This window comes from Nelumbo lutea, chromosome 6, assembly GCF_056320005.1.
Source record: "Nelumbo lutea isolate HS-2025 chromosome 6, American lotus-T2T, whole genome shotgun sequence".
Lineage (NCBI taxonomy): Eukaryota > Viridiplantae > Streptophyta > Magnoliopsida > Proteales > Nelumbonaceae > Nelumbo > Nelumbo lutea.
This window is the reverse complement of record NC_142689.1, coordinates 52801021-52820136: the sequence shown is the minus strand read 5'-3', so window position 1 is coordinate 52820136 and position 19116 is coordinate 52801021. Positions and strand designations below refer to the sequence as shown.

The 19116-nt window shown below is 41.4% G+C and overlaps 2 protein-coding genes across 2 annotated transcripts in view; one reads left to right on the top strand and one right to left on the bottom strand.

The window, feature by feature from the left end:
* Positions 1 to 540: 540 nt before the first annotated feature.
* LOC148848907 (uncharacterized) overlaps positions 541 to 19116 on the bottom strand; it is a 71978-nt gene continuing 53402 nt past the window's right edge. Inside the window, exons 2-3 of the mRNA XM_088948022.1 lie at positions 1279 to 1417; positions 541 to 1203 (exon numbers count right to left, since the gene is read on the bottom strand). Coding sequence (XP_088804148.1) covers positions 598 to 1203; positions 1279 to 1284 — 612 coding nt within the window. The 5' untranslated portion in view covers positions 1285 to 1417 and the 3' untranslated portion in view covers positions 541 to 597. The remainder of the gene's footprint in view (positions 1204 to 1278; positions 1418 to 19116) is intronic.
* LOC148848909 (heavy metal-associated isoprenylated plant protein 39-like) lies at positions 4105 to 5735 on the top strand. The gene is made up of 3 exons (XM_088952536.1): positions 4105 to 4400; positions 4883 to 4958; positions 5079 to 5735. Exons 1-3 carry the CDS (start codon positions 4395 to 4397, stop codon positions 5405 to 5407), a joined length of 411 nt encoding a protein of 136 aa, XP_088808662.1. The 5' UTR covers positions 4105 to 4394; the 3' UTR covers positions 5408 to 5735.

Sequence of the window (19116 nt, the reverse complement as noted above, 5' to 3'; positions counted from 1 at the left end):
AGCCACTCCCAGAAGCCCAAGGGCCATGATGTCGAGCTGACATAAGATCTCGGCACTACGATAAGTCCTAGTCGCCTCTTCAGCATGGGCAGGCAAATCCCAATCACCTCTTCAGCATGGGCCTAGGGCATAGACAGTTTGGGTATAAACCCTACAACTTCTAGCCCACTTCGGCATATAATAATAGGTTGGGCCCACTAGCTCTAAGGGACAACCGACATCTGAGTAGCCCGTGCGCAGATAGGTCGGTTGTATACCCTACAATGTCCTCTCACCTCGACATACATTATGCGAAGTTACCCCTACTAGTAGTCCAGCTCGGTAGCTCGACAGTTCGGGGTAACCTCCACTTGGGAAAATTCTGTTTTTGGTTATCCTTACTTGTTGTCCAGCTTGATAGATCGACATTCGGGGTAACCTACACATCTTCTCCAACTTGGTTAGTTTGCTAGTTCAGGAGTTATTTTCACTTAGAACATTTTTGAACAAAAAGATAAGTCAAAAGTGTATTTCATTAATATAAGAGTTTGTTACAAAAAAAAAAAATCATTGTAGATCGAGCTCGGAGGCCCGGGGTATACAATATAGAAGATAAGTCTATTCGTCTTGGCGCTCTTCGCCCTTGTTCAAGGCCTCAGCAGGAGGGTCCATACTCTCGTTAGCACCGGTCTCTTCGAAGTCATTGAGCAGCTCACCGTCACTTTCTGCCTCGGAGTCTGGATCTTCGGTAGCTTCGATAGCCATTTCCTCTGTGACCCTTGAAGTAGTGATGGCGCTCAGGTCGAGCTGAGGGAATTCACGCCGGGTCAGCCACCTACTGAGCTTGAAGCCCTTGCGATAGCCTTCCGTTCCCACCTCGATCAACTCTACATGGAACTCTTCTAAGGTCTTATATTCCTCGATGGCCTTGGTCTTGGCCTCCTCCACTACCTGAAGGAGTATCTCAGTTCGCTCCTTCACGAGGGCCTCGAGATTCTCTACCTCCCGCTTCAGCATCGCCTTTTGCCCCGTGAGCTCCTCCTTCTTGGACATCAGCAGTGTAATCAACTCTTTTTGAGCCCACACATCTTTCTTCAACTGGTTATTTTCATTGTGGGCCAGGTTTAGCTTGGTGTGAGCCTTGTGAGATGAGGACTCAACTGCAAGAGCTCGCTTCAGGTGCAATTCGGACTGGTACATCAGAGCATGTACAACGGAGTTCACCTGCCAAGAGAAGAACAACAGTTAATACAAGAAAAGTTTCAAGTGCAAAATTGAAGAAGTCAAGACAGAATTTACCACCATACAATGGGTAGTCCCTCGAGCTCCGAGCTAAGCGACAGCTCAGCCCAGTTAGCGACCTCCTCGGCATATACCACGCTCTTCTTCTTCCCCTTCATCCTACTAAGGAGTTCGTTCGCAGGGAGTTTCACGGTTGCTGTAACAAAATCAAAACGTCAAAAACAGTATCGAAATAAAACAAAGGCAACACAAAAAGTGACAACCTACTAGGACTCAGACCGGCCTGCATGAGCTTGTCTTCGGTCACGTAGTCTGTGAATTTGAGACCGAGCTCCACCCAAGATCGGAGCGCTTCCCTTGTTCCCTTGTCTTCAGGTCCAGTCTAACATCGGGATCCTAAATGGTCACCCTCTAGTGGGTTGGGAAGGGCCATCCCTCAGTGTTATGAACCACGAAGTAGCCCCTTTTCTAGGTCGGGACCTTGTTTGGGAGCTCGTGTAAAAGCTTATAGCCCGGACAAGGAGATAGGTAATAAGTCCGCCTATGCTTGGGTAGGACACAGGAGGCATTCTTCTTTATTGAAAGAATGGAAGAGAAGATATTGAGGTCAAGGGGTAGGTTATAGTCATGGAAGAGCAAGATGGTTCCTACTACGTTGCGAATGGAGTTCGGATGCAACTGATCTATGGTGATGTTAAAAAGTTTTATAACTTCTACTATCATGGGGTGAAGTGGAAGACGAAGACCAGCTGCGAGCTACTCCTCGAAGATCACGACCTCATCATGATCGTGCTCCCAGGGAAAGTTACCTAGCGGAAGACTATATACAAGGTCGCTCGGAAGCCTATACCGAGCTACTAAGGTTTGGAGCCTGTCCGCTGTCATCGTCGATAGGCCAAAGTTGTCTGGTTGCCGACCTCGGTGCGAGGTGGGCGCTAGACCACCTGAGGCCTCTTGCACCTCCTGGGGTGATTCCACCTCAGGAGGATGGCGGACCGCTTCTTGACCTGAAGTGGCTTCTTCGGTGTGACGATCTACGACTTGAGCTGAGGTACCCACCTCGGCCCCAGCAGAATCACCGCTCTCATCTAATAGACTATCGAAGCTAAAACTAGACATAGAAATGACAACTGAATAAAAAAGGAGAGATAGGGACGACTCACCAAGAAGAGACCGAACTAGAAGAACCGAGCTAAGGAACTTGAACGCGACTTTAGATCAAAGGCTAGCGAATTTGTGGCGAAGCAAATGAGTCTCGGGTCCCCTATTTATAGCCACTATGTCCGAAAATCAATGGGCAAGATCGAAGCAATCCAACCGCTCCTAGAAAAACCGGTTGCACGACCCTTGAGGTTGAAATCGGTTTAGCGCGTTTTTTGACGACCGCGGAGTTTATAGATCGCGTGACGTCTGTGTGTAAACCAGACGCGACTTGGGTTATTCCTGGTTGAGCCGGGTAGCCGAATAGGTCCGACTAGCGATTCGCCCGATAAGCCGCTTGGACCTCGGGCCAAATCCACTTGGACTCATCATGAACTCCCTGCACCGGGTCAGGATTCTTGGCTCGGGGAGTGGGGGTCAATTGATGAAGGGTGATTTGGCCCGACCTAGTAAAGAGGGGACACGTGGACATGACCTGACCAAGAGATGACAACTCAGCCTAACGTGACCAGTCCGCAATAGATCGATCTCGGATATTCAACCACCTTGGGATGAGGTGACCTCGGGACGAAATCACTTCGGTACCAAATCGCAACAGGATCACTTTGATCCCAAGGCACTTCGACATTCAACTCAATTTGGAACTTAAAAGCATTAGCTCGGGGATATCGACTTCAGAACACTACGTGGTAATCCCGGAAATTCCTCCAATGAATTCCGAACCTCACGGGATCACGCCGCATAACAGCTAGCATTATCTCCTCTCCGCCCGATTCGAGCAGAATTGATAAGCCTTATCAGTTGATAATGTTATCCCTCAATTAATGCGGAAACGGATCTCATCGTGACGAAGATCCCGGAACTTATCCGTGAAACCCACGAGGACTCAACTTTATAAAGGCTCCTCCCCCGGTGGATCAAGGTACGCGTGATTACTCTGCTCTTTAGCTCTCTACACTCTTAAGCTTTTTAGCTTGCAATAGTCTACTAACTTAAACATCGGAGCGACCTTGTCGGGCTAGCAATCCAAGGTTCTCTGATCCTTCTCTTGTAGATCAACCTAGTTCGTCATCTGACTGGAAGCCAAGTCACCTCTAGTAGGGAACAGCTAGATCGCGCTACATCATGTATCACACAAAAACGTGCAAACCAAAATTATTCAGAAAAAAAAATTACCTAAATAAGCACTTGCCCATGTAAGTGAAATCAAACAGGGCCTTAGAGACAGCATATTTCGATATGTGAGGTTCTAATCTTGCCACGAAGCCATACTTGGCCATATTGGTCTGAATCAGCCACTCGTGACGCTATGCTTAGTCTTCTCCTTCTATCAGGTCTCATCGAGAGACCAGACCAATTCAACGGGCGGTGGGTGGGGTCGTCGTGAATTTGTGAAGTCGTCTTAGAAGAGATAGAACATCCTTTTTAAGTCCATATACTACAGACCCCACACGGTTGTCCACAGAAAAAGTTAAATCTCCACCGATGGGACCCAAACGTAGGGTCCATTCTCCTTTCCTTTTGACTCTTCCTTCTCAATTTAAATATCAGCCACAATCCGATATTTCGTAAAATAGTGACGTGTACTTATTTAATGGCTACGATCTAACTAGATGGCTTTATAGAAATATGCATGCAACAGCGAATAAGGACTCCTCCTCGACCAGAAGACCGGCCGCCAGAGACGTCACCGTCAAAGAGGGGGTGAGAGAGAGCTTCTTCACTGCTTCCGTTTTGTACGACTTTTTGCGTATATAACCTTCCGTGTCTTCTTAGAAACTGCCTGAGTGCTAGGTGCAGTTGGCTGTATCTCTTTCTTCCTTCCATACATCTTTATTGACCGACTTCTTCTCTAATAGCCTTCCACTACTTCTAGAATTTTTCTTCTTCCTCTTCTTATTTTGTTCTTTCAGTCTTTGCTTTCGTTATCTCTGTGTTTAATATTCTTTCTTACAGACTTGATCAACGATTACCGTCTCAGTTGTTGGTCAGTTCACTGAAAATCCGAAGAAATGAAGGTGGGTTTTCTCTCTTTCGTCACAATTTACTCCAGTTTCTCAGTCTGATCGTTTGCTTTGAAACACCGATTTTCTGGGGTCTGACATTTTTCTGTGATATGGGTCGTTCTGTTTGAGGGGTTGTTAGATTCATGAAACTCTTATAGGGCTTGTTTCTTGAAGATTTTGTTGAGTTTTGATGGACTTTCCATTTCCTCCCTGTTTCTGGGTTCAGTTGGCCTTTTGGGGGAAAAGGGGATTATTTTTGAAGATTTTTCGATGCTTTGTTGGTTGTGATTTGTTTTGAAAAGCTCAGACTACTTTTGTTGGGGGAATGATTTCTCCGAATCTTTTTAACTTTTGGGCCGGGGAGTCTTTCCGAACTAAGTTGATCAGTTTTAGAAAATCAAAATTGATTATTTGAATATTCGTTCTTGTTGGATTTTATGCTGTTTCAATTTTTAGAGTAACCTTACTTGATTCTCTGTGCTCTTTCCTTGCAGAAAGTGGTGTTGAAGTTGAATTTACATGACGACAAAGCCAAGCAGAAGGCCATGAAGGCAGTCTCTACCCTTCAAGGTATCAAGTTTTTGCTTTCACTATTAGTTACAGAAGAAAGAAAACCCAGTTCTGGAGGGAAAAAAAGGACAAATAAATCTGTCTTCCTAACTGTTGATTTTCCTCTTGATGAATGTGTAGGAATCGATTCCATCTCTGTGGACATGAAGGAGAATAAATTGACAGTGGTCGGAGACGTCGACCCTGTACAACTTGTAAGTAAACTGCGCAAACTTTCGTATGCGGATATAGTCTCTGTTGGGCCTGCAAAAGAGCCTGAGAAGAAGGAAGAAGCCAAAAAAGAGGAACCCAAGAAGGAAGAACCCAAGAAAGAAGAGCCAAAGAAAGAAACAGTCGAGCAGCAGATCCAGAACCTTGTCAAGGCATACCAGGCTTATAATCCCTACATGACGACCCATTACTATGCCCATAGTGCAGAAGAGAATCCGAATGCTTGTGTTATCTGTTAATTCTCAGATTTCAGGGAGATGAAGAGGAAAACAGATGCCTTCTTCCTCAGGGGATGGATTCCAAAACTATCACCCAAAACACAGAGGCTAATATGTACAGTTCATTGTGGTGGGTTGATTGATTGGTTTCTATTGTTTTACTCTGTTCGATCAAGGATTATTACTGTATAGACTATAGAGAGACTAGGGAGTATAAATTAATTTTGGTATGTATTAAGAGCTTCTTAGTCAGAATTTTCCATCGTTTCAAACCTCTGTGGGAGAAAATGAGATGCTTGATTCATATTGTTTCATTGAGAATAATGGTGCTCCTTTGGATTAACAGTTACACTCTTCTAGTCCCTAATTTATTAATTTGGACCGAATTCTTCACATTTACAGCTTTTTAAGCAATGATATCACTTTTGGGAATTACTGAGCTTATAAAGCTTTCTCGTCAAGCAAACAAGAGTTTAATAAACAAACCTCTCTCTGATTCCACACTCAACATCAACAAAGACTGTGCTTGACGCTGGTTATAATTTTTCCGTTTAAAACGGCATTCTGCCTTGAAACTATTGGGATTTGTGGTCAGATTTCGTTAAAACAACAAATCAAATATTTAAATAGTAAAGGACTTGGTGTATATGCTACGTCTGGCCTCTGGCGTAGTAAACTATTGGGATATGTGAAGCCTGAAGACGGTTCTGACACAAATATGAATTATTATATGCTGCAAATACCAAATGCATTAATCAAAACTATATTTTCGATCGAGAAACCAATGCTTAATTGTGGGATCTCATACTTTTTTGTTCTAATAAAATCATAATCTCGTATGGAGGTAGATCTGGTTCAATGCTAAGTTGATATAGTTTGAAATGTTTATCATTAATAATCCAATAGTAAACTACAATTGGCTGCATTTGGATTCATTTATGGTGCTCCGTTTTATGATGTTGTCTTCTCTTAAAAGGTACGGGCACACACACTGACGCAGGAAAATTGTTAAGAGAAACCTGAGAAGGGACCATCTGGTGGGTCAGATTATTCTGGCACTGGATCTGCTTGAAACTTGATTGGTTAGTCCATTGGTCCAATTCTCTGTTCAAGTCTGCAACTGCCTAGGGGAGCTAGATGGGGCCCGGTTGGGCGGCTGGAATTTTAAAAGTCTATTTTTGTGTAAGAGACTATAGACTTTAAAGTTGGAAAAGGCAGTTTTCATTTACAAATGCTCAAAATATAGTCATCAAGATTTCTTTCTTAACCTCAAACTTTACCCCACATGGAGACTTTCGAACATCTGCCCCCAAAAGAAAAAATCTCAACAAGAGAGTTCCCCACAATATCTGCTCGATATCATAAGAAATACTGATTTGTCATATTCAATGATCACTTGATAAATACTCTGAGAATTCAAATCAGGCCCCAGAAGATTGCCCCTCACAACATCCCACAGCACATCTCTCCTGTGTATTGAAAATATCTCCCCATGATAATACCAGAAATAATAATGTTATTATGGGTGATATTTTCAATAGACAGTAAGATGTACTGTGGGACGTTGTGGGGGACAATATTGTGGGGGCTGATTTGATCTCATATTTTGACAACTTTCAAAAGAGATTTTTAATCTTTCTCAGGGTCAGCTGTAAGCTGGGGATATTTTAAAGGATATGTATTAAAAAATTTTCTAAGTGCTTATTTAACATGCTTACAATTAACATCATGCTTATCTGATCCGAACAAGTTAGGATATCCTGCCAATAAAACATGTCCCAACTCCCTACCAACTTGATCTAACACCACACATCTCATTATAAAATTGGGGCCCACTATAAAAGTGGCACCTACCTTGCATGAGATGTGTGGTTTAAGATGATGTTGATAGAGTGTTGGAAAGTAATTTGCTGGTAGGTGATCTAGACTCGATCCAAACTGGCCAACCCCATCCATCTTAGCAATACAAAATTTCCATCGTCAAATATGGCTTCAATGTAGGGTTGAAAACCAGACCGGCCAGAATTCTTCCAAAATACTTGTGAAAAGAGAACTATTATAGTTAGGTTAGGCGAACATCCCCAGCAAACTGTAAAACATAGAGCAAGTAAAAGAAGGTTCAAAATATCGATATATCCGATACGTCGGTATGGGCGTATCCAGCGAATCAATACAGCTTCTGGTTCTCTTTTTTTTGTTTTTTTGCAACTGGTTCAGGGGAGCTGGTTTAGGGCTACTCCACAACCTGAACCGGTCAGATCCCCGATACATCCACTGTAGGGGCGTATCGTAGGGTTCCCGGAATGATACATATCGGCCGATACGGGCCTATACATGCCGTAATTTAAACCTTGAGTAAAACTAAAACATATACGGGAAAAAATAAACTTTGTCGATCCAAACACAAGGCACTGTGTACTCTTTTAGTCTTGAGTTTGTTTCTGGAAAAAAAAATAAATAAACAAAATAAAATCTTGAATCTCAAGTTAGACTTTCTAGCTACCCTCACAAGCAAGACTTTTTTCCACAAAAGAAGTTTCTGGAGTGCAAAAATCTATCCAAGGAATGTCTTCTTCCTTTATCTCTTTATCTTTCAATGGTTTCCCAATCTCAGCTTATTAATAAAGGTAAATTTCTGAGACGCCATTTGAAGTTTGGCAATTGCAATCACCTCCCTTCAACTATTTGACATAGTTGCAAGTAGATCCTTCAATTAGAATTCTTCCTATAAAAACGTAAGAAAATATCCAAAATACCCATGCAATTACTTTGATCGAAATATTTATTTTTCAAGTTTTCTCTACATATGAACCACTACCCCAAACCCTTTGGATCTCTTTTCTAATATTTGATTTATTTTTCGAATTTATCCTTCATATCAATCACTCAATGATAAAGTGGAGTTTTAAATTCTCCTTTTCGTTATTTTCATAAAGTTTGTATTGGTTTTATTTTTTATTTTTCGATAGAAACCAGCTTCTCTAGTAATTACATCTGTATTTTAGACATTTTCATCCCTCTTTTTAAAGGATTCTAACAGAGAGGATCTACCTGCTATCATATTATAAAGTTCTGGAGAGATGATTGTAATTACCAAGTTTAAATAAAATTTAAGAACAATCCAAAACTTTAGGGGAAATTTCAACAATTTACCCTAATAATAAAATGGATTGGATGACCAATCTCACAAGTTTTCCTACATTTCTCTTTTTCATCTAAATCTTTATCCACATGATGACATATATAGTCTGCTGCAATTAGCTGGCTATAAAGAATGTATTTCAGAGCAACTGGATGACTTTCTCTTTGTTTGTGTGCGTCAACAAGTCATGTAAATATACATCACCAAATGCCAAATTCACAAGCAGGATGTGGTTTATAGGAGGGACAGGGCTAGTTGTAGGGTGGGGCCAGAATTCAGAATTCTGCATTTGTCTCATTTAAAACCATAACCCATAGAGTAAACTCAGCTAAACTGATGAAAGGACCCCACAATGTTCTACTGTATATTTCCATATACATTAGAAACATTTCCTAATGATGACATCATCAATTTTGATAATATGATGGGTAGAGGTTCCTAATACACCGCAGGAGGGCGCAGATGTGAACTCAGCACGGGGTAGGTTGGCTGGTTGGGCTGATAAGTGATGACCACACTCTCACTCGAACCAAGCTGAAGAAACCAAGGGAAAATTAAATATTAATTGTTTTATTTTTATATGTCATTTTATTCATTTATTTTTTTTAGGTGTTTATGAAAATAAAATAAATATTTCTGTTTTGCAGTTGTGGGGGTCCAGACTGGTATGCTGTTTCTCTGTCCTCATAGGCTCATACCTAATAAGCTTCATCTTTTTCTTGAAGACTTGGGAGTCATGAGTCTATTGTGACCCACTTTACGCCGACTATTGCAAACTCTTTTTTCAACTTTTTTTTTTTCACATTTTACTGAATTAATATGAGAAGAGCTGAAATTATATGAAAGTAATTAAGAAAATTTGTAATCTTTGGAGAAGAGGACCGGAGTAATTTTTTTATTGAAAGAGGACTCAATTAAATTAGTATCATTTCAATCTGTATTAGCACTTGACCTCATGTTTTATCTATAATAATTCCATTAAAATTATCATTTTATAGGGGATATAAGAAAATATTAGTATATATCAAAACAAAGATGGATACATGATATGCCCTTTCCTTTCTCCATTACTCCAACCGTGCCTTCTCCTTCATTAAATCTCTCTTCTCAATATACCCTTTCTAGTCTCTCATCTTGCCACCTCAACACCCCTGTTTTTCTTACACTAAAGACCCAACCATTTACACTCCAAATATATAGGGAAATCTTCAATTCCCTTTTATTCTCCCCTCAACTTTACATAAAAAAAATATTGTTTTCAGAACTTGTATCTTCAATAATAATAATGATGATGATGATAATGATGATAACTTCTTCATTATTCTCTTTTAAGTTGTCTCCAATTCTTATTTATCCTCTCCTCTACTTCATCATTAGAAAAAGCAAATCCTATTTATTCATTCCACTTTCTCATTAAAAAACAAGGACATGTTAAAGAGATTACATTCACCATTGTTAGTTGTCCACCCAAGTGAATTACTCCTTCAAGTGATTACATTCACCATTGTTAGTTGTCCACCTAAGTACTAAAAGGGATGGTAGAATCCATCGTATGGATGCCAAAACAGTTGCGGAATGGGTGGGCGAATTTCAAAAATTTTTTATCTACCTTTCAACTGGGAATCACATTCCCTAATTTTAGAATCAAGATTCAAGGGTCCTGCTTGAACCAGAACTGAACCAGATTTGGACCAAAAGAGAAGAGAGTAATTATATATGATCCAGAGAAATAATATCTGAAGGGATAGGAAACCATCATATGGACGCCCAAAATTGCGGAATAAAGGGGGTCGAATTTCAAAAATTTTTCTTGACCTTCAACTGGGAATCGAATTCCCTATTTAGAAAATCATATTTTCAAGGATCATTCTTGAACCATAAACTGAATCAGATTTGAACCAAAAGGAGGAGAGAGAGATAATACCTGATACAGAGAAATAATATCTCTCAACGGAGGTGTTCACGCCCAAGGTAGAAACCAAAATCTGCTCCCACTGAAGATGGCGCAGTACAGGGTGGAGCAGAATCAGTAGTGTCCTTCCTAAGAACTTGATTCTTCACAAGAATCACCTGGGCGTCTAGTGAATACAACTCCTACCAATATTTTCTCCAAAAGATTGGAATCAAGATCTGATCTTGATTTCTCCCAAGCAATGGAGATCGAACTGCTATAGGCGGCGGCTGCAGGAAGGAGGCGGCTAGAGAGAATTTGTAGGGTGCAGAATTCTCTCCTCTGTGATCTTAGCTCTGAAGACAACACTATTGTTGGTGATTGTCTCTAAAGGCTGCCGCCCCCTCTTTCTTTTATAGACGTAAAGGGATCAGCTCCTAATCCCATTAGGAGTTGCTAACCCAAATCATATATGGATTAGAAGTTCCTTTAAGATAAGGGATAAACCTTATCTTATCTACAGATTAGGTCAGCTAGTTCCTAATCTAATTAGGAAGTTTCCAAATCTAAATCTCATTTAGATCTTGGACTCTCTGAGTGGATAGGGTGTGGGCCCAATCCTATCAGCTGATCTTATCTCAGAATTCGCCCCTTAAAGACTAATCAAATTAGCCTAGTTCGAAATGGGCTTAAGGCCCATTTAGGGTTATGTATTCATTAAACCATCCAAACTGTTGTCCAGTTGGGTTTCCTTGTATGGCGTGGGACCCAAACATTGATCTACACATCAGCTACATGGGTTCAGCCCAGCCTTTGTTACAAGGCCGAGCCGAATACACTGTTATGGACAGTGCACCCCCTGAAACCCATCAGATGGGCTCTATGGGCCCAACACTTACCCTAAGTGGTCCCTGGGCCAAACTACCTTGTAACACCTAGGGACTGTGGGCAGATACAAGATTAGCCCATCAAGTATTATCCTAAATGGCTTTACACTTAACCTCTCAGCCCATAATGATCATACACTACCCGACAAGAGAGGACCTCTCCCTCGGCTACAAGGAACAGTGTTGCACTCTCTCAAGTATGGATCCCTGGAATTAAAACCTTTTGCAAATATTTCAAAACCATAATATATATATATATATATATATATATATATATATATATATACTTTTTATATCTCATACAAAATATATTTTGCAAAACAAATCTGAATGATTGAAATCGGTTGCCGGCAGTCTTGGTTTCCATCAGTGAGAGTGCATCCCCGATCATTACCTTTGTTCGACAAAGGGGCTGATCCTGTCACTATGATCACCCACTCAGATGAATTCTCAGACTATCCCAACATACCCAGGTTTTGACCCCCGCTAAGGATCTCACTGAATGGTATATCAAAGACAGCCCAATCTGACACCTAGTGCAGTATCATAATCGAGTTTAGGGGTCGGGTGTAACTTTCCAGTTTTGCCCATCAATCTCCAAGGTCCAGGGCAATACTGGAAATCTAGTCCAGTTCAAAGATTCAATTAATCCCACACTGTATGTGCCTAGGGTCCTACCCCGCTAGTTGAGACAAGCCACCCCAACCAACTTGGTGGCACCACAGTGTCAGCCTTGTCAGGATAGGTCTCCCCAGACCGACCCACTGGCTGTGAACATTCTAAACTAACACGAGTCTCATTAAGTGTCAAGTTTAAGGGTATTACACAGAAACATACCAAGGGAACATGAATCAAATGTGCACTTTTATTCATTTACAATAAACTCATAAAGTACATCAATTTGATTGAAGCTAAGGGCATACAAAACTATTTAATAGCTCCCACTTGCACTTAGGTCCAATCAGGTACTAGCTGGAGTTCCATGCTTTCCACGTGTTTTTCAAGCACTTTCTGTGATAGTGGCTTTGCCAATGGGTCTGCTACATTTTCCCCTGACGCTACCTTCTGAATCAGGACGTCTCCTCTACCAACAATCTCCCTCAGTACATGGTTTTTACTCTCGATGTGTTTCGACTTCAAGTGGGCTCGTGGCTCCTTAGCTTGAGCAATAGCTCGACAACAATGGGATGGGTGATGTGCTGGATGGAACTACTCCCAAATCGTGAATGAACTTCTTCATCCACACGGCTTCCTTGGCAGCCTCACTTGCGGCAATGTACTTGGCCTCGGTCGTGGAGTCTGCAGTGGACCCCCGTTTGCTACTTTTCCAGCAAACAACACACGATCCTATCGTGAAAACATATCCAGATGTAGACTTTCTATCATCTGGATCCGACTAGAAATTGGCATCTGTATACCCTTGGATCTGTAGTGAGCTACCATCGAATACTAGACAAAACTCTTTTGTCCTTCGAAGGTACTTAAGTATGTTTTTCACAGCAATCCAATGCCCCTGCCCTGGGTTGGCGTGAAATTTGCTTACTACACTCACTGCCTGAGCAATGTTAGGGCGAGTGCATAGCATGTCATACATGATGCTCCCTACGACAAAGGCATAGGGAACGTCCTTCATGCCATCAATCTCCTCAGAAGTCTTGGGAGACATCTTCTTGGAGAGAGTGACTCCGTGCCTGAAAGGAACGTTTCCTTTCTTGGAGTTTTCCATGCTGTATCTTTTGACTATTTTGTTAATGTAGGCAGATTGGGATAATCCTATTATCCGCTTCAATCTATCTCTATAGAGTCGAAGACCTAGTATATAGGAGGCCTCTCCAAGATCTTTCATGGAGAATTGTTGTGAAAGCCATAATTTTACCATAGTCAACATTCCTACATCATTCCCAATGAGTAGAATGCCATCTACATACAGAACCAAGAAGGTAACCGTTTCTCCATTGTACTTCCTATAAACACAGGGTTCATCCGGATTCTGCTCGAAGACAAACGATTTGACAACAAAGTCAAAACGGATGTTCCAACTTCTAGAAGCTTGCTTAAGTCCATAAGTGGATCTATTAAGTTTACATACCATGTTTTCCTAACCTGCAACTATGAAGCCTTGCGGCTGCTGCATATAGATATCTTCAGTAAGATCTCCATTCAGGAATGCAGTTTTGACATCCATATGCCAAATCTCATAATCATGGTATGTTGCTACAGCTAGCAGGATCCTAATGGATTTAAGCATGGCCACAGGCGAAAAGGTATCCTCATAATCGATGCCCTCTTTCTGAGTGTACCCTTTCGCCACCAGACGAGCTTTGAAGGTCTCAACCCTACCATCGGGGCCCTTCTTCCTCTTGTAAATCCATTTGCAACCAATTGCTTTTACCCCAGAGGGCGGATCTACTAGAGTTCAGACTCCATTGGTCTCCATTGAGTCCATCTCTGCTCTCATGGCCTCCACCCACTTCTAGGAATCTATGTCCAACATAGCTTCCGCGTAAGTCACGGGATCCTCCTCACTAGTCAAGGTTTCCACCAGGTAACTATCCTGGTCATAACCATAACGGACTGGTGGCCTGGATACCCGAGTGGATCTTCTAGGTTGGTCACTACCTAGAACTTGTGGGACATCTCCCACTGCTCCTGGGCTCTCCTCATCAAGAACAATTTCCTGACGATGGGTGTCCAGGATATAATCGGTCTTCAAGAACTGGGCATTTCGACTGCAGAACACTTTCTGCTCACTTGGGTCATAGAATAGGTAACTTATAGAGCCTTTTGGGTAGCCTACAAATAGGCAACGGCTGGTCTTGGATTCCAACTTGTCCGCACTCGTTCTTTTAACGTGTGCTGGACAACCCCAAATCTTCAAGTGTTTGACACTTGGTTTCTTTCCGGTCCAAAATTCATATGGAATGTTCGGAACCGATTTGATTGGAACCCAATTCAGCACGTAGATCGCAGTCTCTAATGCGTAACCCCAAAAGGATGTGGGTAACTTTGAGTGTATGAGAAGTGACCGGACCATATCCAATAAGGTTCTATTCCTCCTCTCTGAAACACCGTTAAGTTGTGGTGTAGGAGGAGCTAATTGTGATACTATCCCATTGTCCTTTAAGTAGTCCCTGAACTCGTCAGAGAGATACTCGCCACCTTGATCAGATCGAAGGGCTTTAATTTCTCTCCTCAACTGTTTCTCGACCTCTTGTCTAAACTCTTTGAATTTTTCAAAGGATTTAGACTTGTGTCTCATTAGGTACACGTAACCATATCGTGAGAAATCATCTATGAAGGTGATGAAATACACGTGTTGATTCCATGTCCTAACACTTAGGGGACCACATTCATCAGTATGTATTAGGTCAAATGTGCCCGTACATCTTTCAGGCTTACCGTCAAATGGCCATTTTGTCATCTTGCCTTGTAGGCAAGGCTCACAGGTGGTAAGATCTTCTACAGTTTGAAAATCCAAAGGACCATCCTTTACCAACCTTGTGATTCGGTCAACACCGATGTTGCCAAGTCGGTAGTGCCACAGACACGTGGGATTAACTATATCACGGGCTCTCTTCTTGGGGATTTCAGCTGACGTAGTTTCGGTTATGTTAGTTTCTAGAGAAGGATGTAGATCATAGAGACCGTTCTCCAGTTCCCCGTATGCGATGAATCTGTTATTTCTTTTAATAGTAATCGTATTACTAAAAAAGACAGAATAACCATCTGCACACAATTTTGAAATAGAAATCAAATTTCTTCTTAAGTTTTGTACATAAAGACAATCTTTGAGTACAATTTTTCCTTCTCTAAAAATTAACTCCACAGTTCCTATTGCCATGGCTGCAATAGTTGTAGTAGTTCCCAAGTAGAGAGTGACTTCTGCTTCACTCAGCCTTCTGCTTACCTTGAACCCCTGCAGTGAGTTACACGCATGAGTTGAAGCCCCGGAGTCAATACACCAGGACGCAGAAGCTACCAATAAATTGATTTCTATAACACAAGTTTCGAAATTACCTTTCTTGGATTCCAGGTAGGCAGGATAATTCCGTTTGCAGTGGCCGGTCTTCTTGCAGAAGTGACATGCATTTGATGCTTTGTCTTTCTTCTGCCTTTTGCCCTTGGTGGCTTTCTTCTGAGGCTTCTTTGCCTTCCTCTTTCTCTTGCCCGTTTTGCTAGCTTCAACAAGCATAGCTATAGGCTCATCCTTTTTAATCAGTTCTTCAGCTCTTTGCAACATATTGCTAAACTCTTGCAAGCTGACATTCAGCTTGTTCATGTTATAGTTCATGATGAACGGATTAAAGGAATCAGGCAAAGAATTAAGGATAGCGTCTATCTGGGTTGCGAGGTCTAGCCCAGATCCAAGAGCCTCCAGTTCGTTGATGTAACCCATCATCCGAAGACAATGGTCGTGAACTTGTTGGCCCTTGGACATTTGAGTGGTCATGAACAGCTTCAAGACCTTTTGCCGAGTAGAACGAGTCTGCTCTTCATACATCGTACTTAGGCTGTCCAATATGTCCTTGACAAGTTCGATCTGATCGAACTGCCTCTGTATTGGGTTGTCCAAGGAAGCGATAATGTAACACCGAGCTAGGGAGTTTTTCTCCTCCCATTCCTGATAGTCTCTCCTTCGGGCCTCAGAAGCCCTGTCTCCCAGATGCTCCGGGGCAGGATTCTTTGCCACTTTGTCCAGCTTTTCTGAAGCTAGGACTAACATAAGGTTCCTGTACCAGTCGGCGTAGTTTGGGCCCTTAAGCTTGTTGTCATCAAGAAGCTTTGCAAAAGATCCGTTTGTCATTTTCTGATAAAAGAGCAAACATCAGTCTACAACCTAATTTGATTCATGTTCATTTCATAGATATATAAGGCCATCAACCCCCAAGACTCAAGTACACACAATTACTTGCTCACTCGCCTACTTGCATTCAAAATTTCAGCTCGCAACCAGAGTTTAATACTAACTTAAGCATCGGAGCGACCTCACCGGGTTAGCCACCCTGGGTTCTCTGATCCTTTGTCTTGCAGCTTGGTCCAGCTCACTACGCGATTAGTGTCCAGGTGATCTTCCAGCTAGGAGCTTCCAGATCGCACACCATCAGGTTTTTCTTTATTCTTCTTCAGGTCTTAATTTTATTTCCTTTGTATTGCAATCATACAAAATATTGAAATAAAAATAAACCATTATTTGCACCAAAAGCATTTGCACTATCATAGTTTTGCATCAATGCAAATAAGTTGGCATTCCAACCAAAAAATATCGTTGGGACAAAATTACGCCAATAACTTCACACAATTGGTTCACAAAATCACAATTATCAAAATTCCAAGTTTATCTTATGTGAGCATATCTGGTGTAGTCGTATCATAGTACCCTCCCACGGTATTGGATAATTAATTATCCAATCAATTAATTATCTGTAAGGCCCATTGGGAGCCCGTTAAAATTCCACAATATTAACCATTAATATTATCTAGGTATATGGGCTGAATTAGGGTTACCCAGTTCGGCCCATATAGTTTTATCCTTTAAAATGGGCTTTTGCAGTTTTAACTATTTAAAACTGGGCCTTTACAGGCTGGGCCAAATTAACCATTTAATTAAATATCAATCCTTAGGCCCATTAGTGGGAAAATTAGGGCTGACTTTCAGCCTTGATTAAACCCTAGAATTGGTCCAAACATTTTGAACCAATCTTGGTTCGAATGAGTATAGGGTTTGATTTTTAATTAAATCCTTAATTCAAGAAAATAATCTAAAATTAAATAACTGATAAAAGAAAAACAAAAATAGTTAGTCAGGGGTGTTCGCACACTCCATCCTACAAAACAGAGGTTAGATCACAGATTGCAGTTTCTCAAACTGCAAATCGCAGATAGCGAATCTCCCATCTGTGAAATCTCCTTCTCTACGCCGCCATTTTCGATCCAAAATTAAAAATAAATAGAAATCTTATTTCTATTAATTATTACATCAGATCGAATGCCTATACATTGAGTCTAAAAAAAAATTATTTACAAACCAAATGTAATAAATTCAATTCAAAAACTGCAAATCTTGCAATTCTCCCTACGCAAATCAAGATTTCGATCTCCTCTTGTACGAACAACCCATAGATTCAGAAAATTATAAAGAAATATTCTAAATAATAATCAGATTTATTTAAAATAATTTCAGATTATTTGCCCATCTGTTTTGGGAACAAATTTCCCAAAACCCATATCTGCGCAAATTGGGTAGAACACCTTCTCCCTAATTGCGCAGGTTCAGATCTGAAACAGAATGGTTCAAGATTTGAACCTGGCTCTGATACCACTGAAGGGATAGGAAACCATCATATGGACGCCCAAGATTGCGAAATAAAGGGGGGGCGAATTTCAAAAATTTTTCTTTCCCTTCAACTAGGAATCGAATTCCCTATTTAGAAAATCATATTTTCAAGGATCATTCTTGAACTATAAACTGAACCAGATTTGAACCAAAAGGAGTAGAGAGAGATAATACTTGATACAGAGAAATAATATCTCTCAACGGAGGTGTTCACGCCCAAGGTAGAAACCAAAATCTGCTCCCACTGAAGATGGCGCAGTGCAGGGTGGAGCAGAATCAACAGTGTCCTTCCTAAGAACTTGATTCTTCCCAAGAATCACCTGGGCGGCTAGTGAATACAACTCCTACCAATCTTTTCTCCAAAAGATTGGAATCAAGATCTGATCTTGATTTCTCCCAAGCAATGGAGATCGAACTGCTATAGGCGGCGGCTGCAGGAAGGAGGCGGCTAGAGAGAATTTGTAGGGTGTAGAATTCTCTCCTCTGTGATCTCAGCTCTGAAGACAAGAATGTTGCTGGTGATTGTGTGTCTAAAGGCTGCCGCCCCCTCTTCCTTTTATAGACGTAAAGGGATTAGCTCCTAATCCCATTAGGAGTTGCTAACCCAAATCATATCTGGATTAGAAGTCCCATTAAGATAAGGGATAAACCTTATCTTATCTACAGATTAGATAAGCCAGTTTCTAATCTAATTAGGAAGTTTCCAAATCTAAATCTCATTTAGATCTTGGACTCTCTGAGTGGATAGGGTGTGGGCCCAATCCTATCAGCTGATCTTATCTCAGAATTCGCCCCTTAAAGACTAATCAAATTAGCCCAGTTCGAAATGGGCTTAAGGCCCATTTAGGGTTATGTATTCATTAAACCTTCCAAACTGTTGCCCAGTTGGGCTTCCTTGTATGGCGTGGGACCCAAACATTGATCTACACATCAGCTACATGGGTTCAGCCCAGCCTTTGTTACAAGGCTTAGCCAAACACACTGTTATGGACAGTGCACCCCTTGAAATCCATCAGATGGGCTCTATGGGCCCAACACTTACCCTAAGTGGTCCCTGGGCCAAGCCACCTTGTAACACCTAGGGACTGTGGGCAGATGCAAGATTAGCCCATCAGGTATTATCCTAAATGACTTTACACTTAACCTCTCAGCCCATAATGATCATACACTGCCTGACAAGAGAGGACCTCTCCCTTGGCTGCAAGGAACAGTGTTGCACTCTCTCAAGTATGGATCCTGGGAATTATAACCTTTTGCAAACATTTCAAAACCATAATATATATATATATATATATATATATATATATATATATATATACTTTTTATATCTCATATAAAATATATTTTGCAAAACAAATCTCAACGATTGAAATCGGCTGCCGACAGTCTTGGCTTCCATCAGTGAGAGTGCATCCCCAATCATTACCTTTGTCCGACAAAGGGGCTGATCCTGTCACTATGATCACCCACTCAGAT

Bases quoted from the DNA above. Each gene is read 5' to 3' on its own strand.
- LOC148848909 (XM_088952536.1), top strand. The intron at 4,959-5,078 runs GTATCAAGTTTT...ATGAATGTGTAG, and splicing joins GGCAGTCTCTACCCTTCAAG to GAATCGATTCCATCTCTGTG.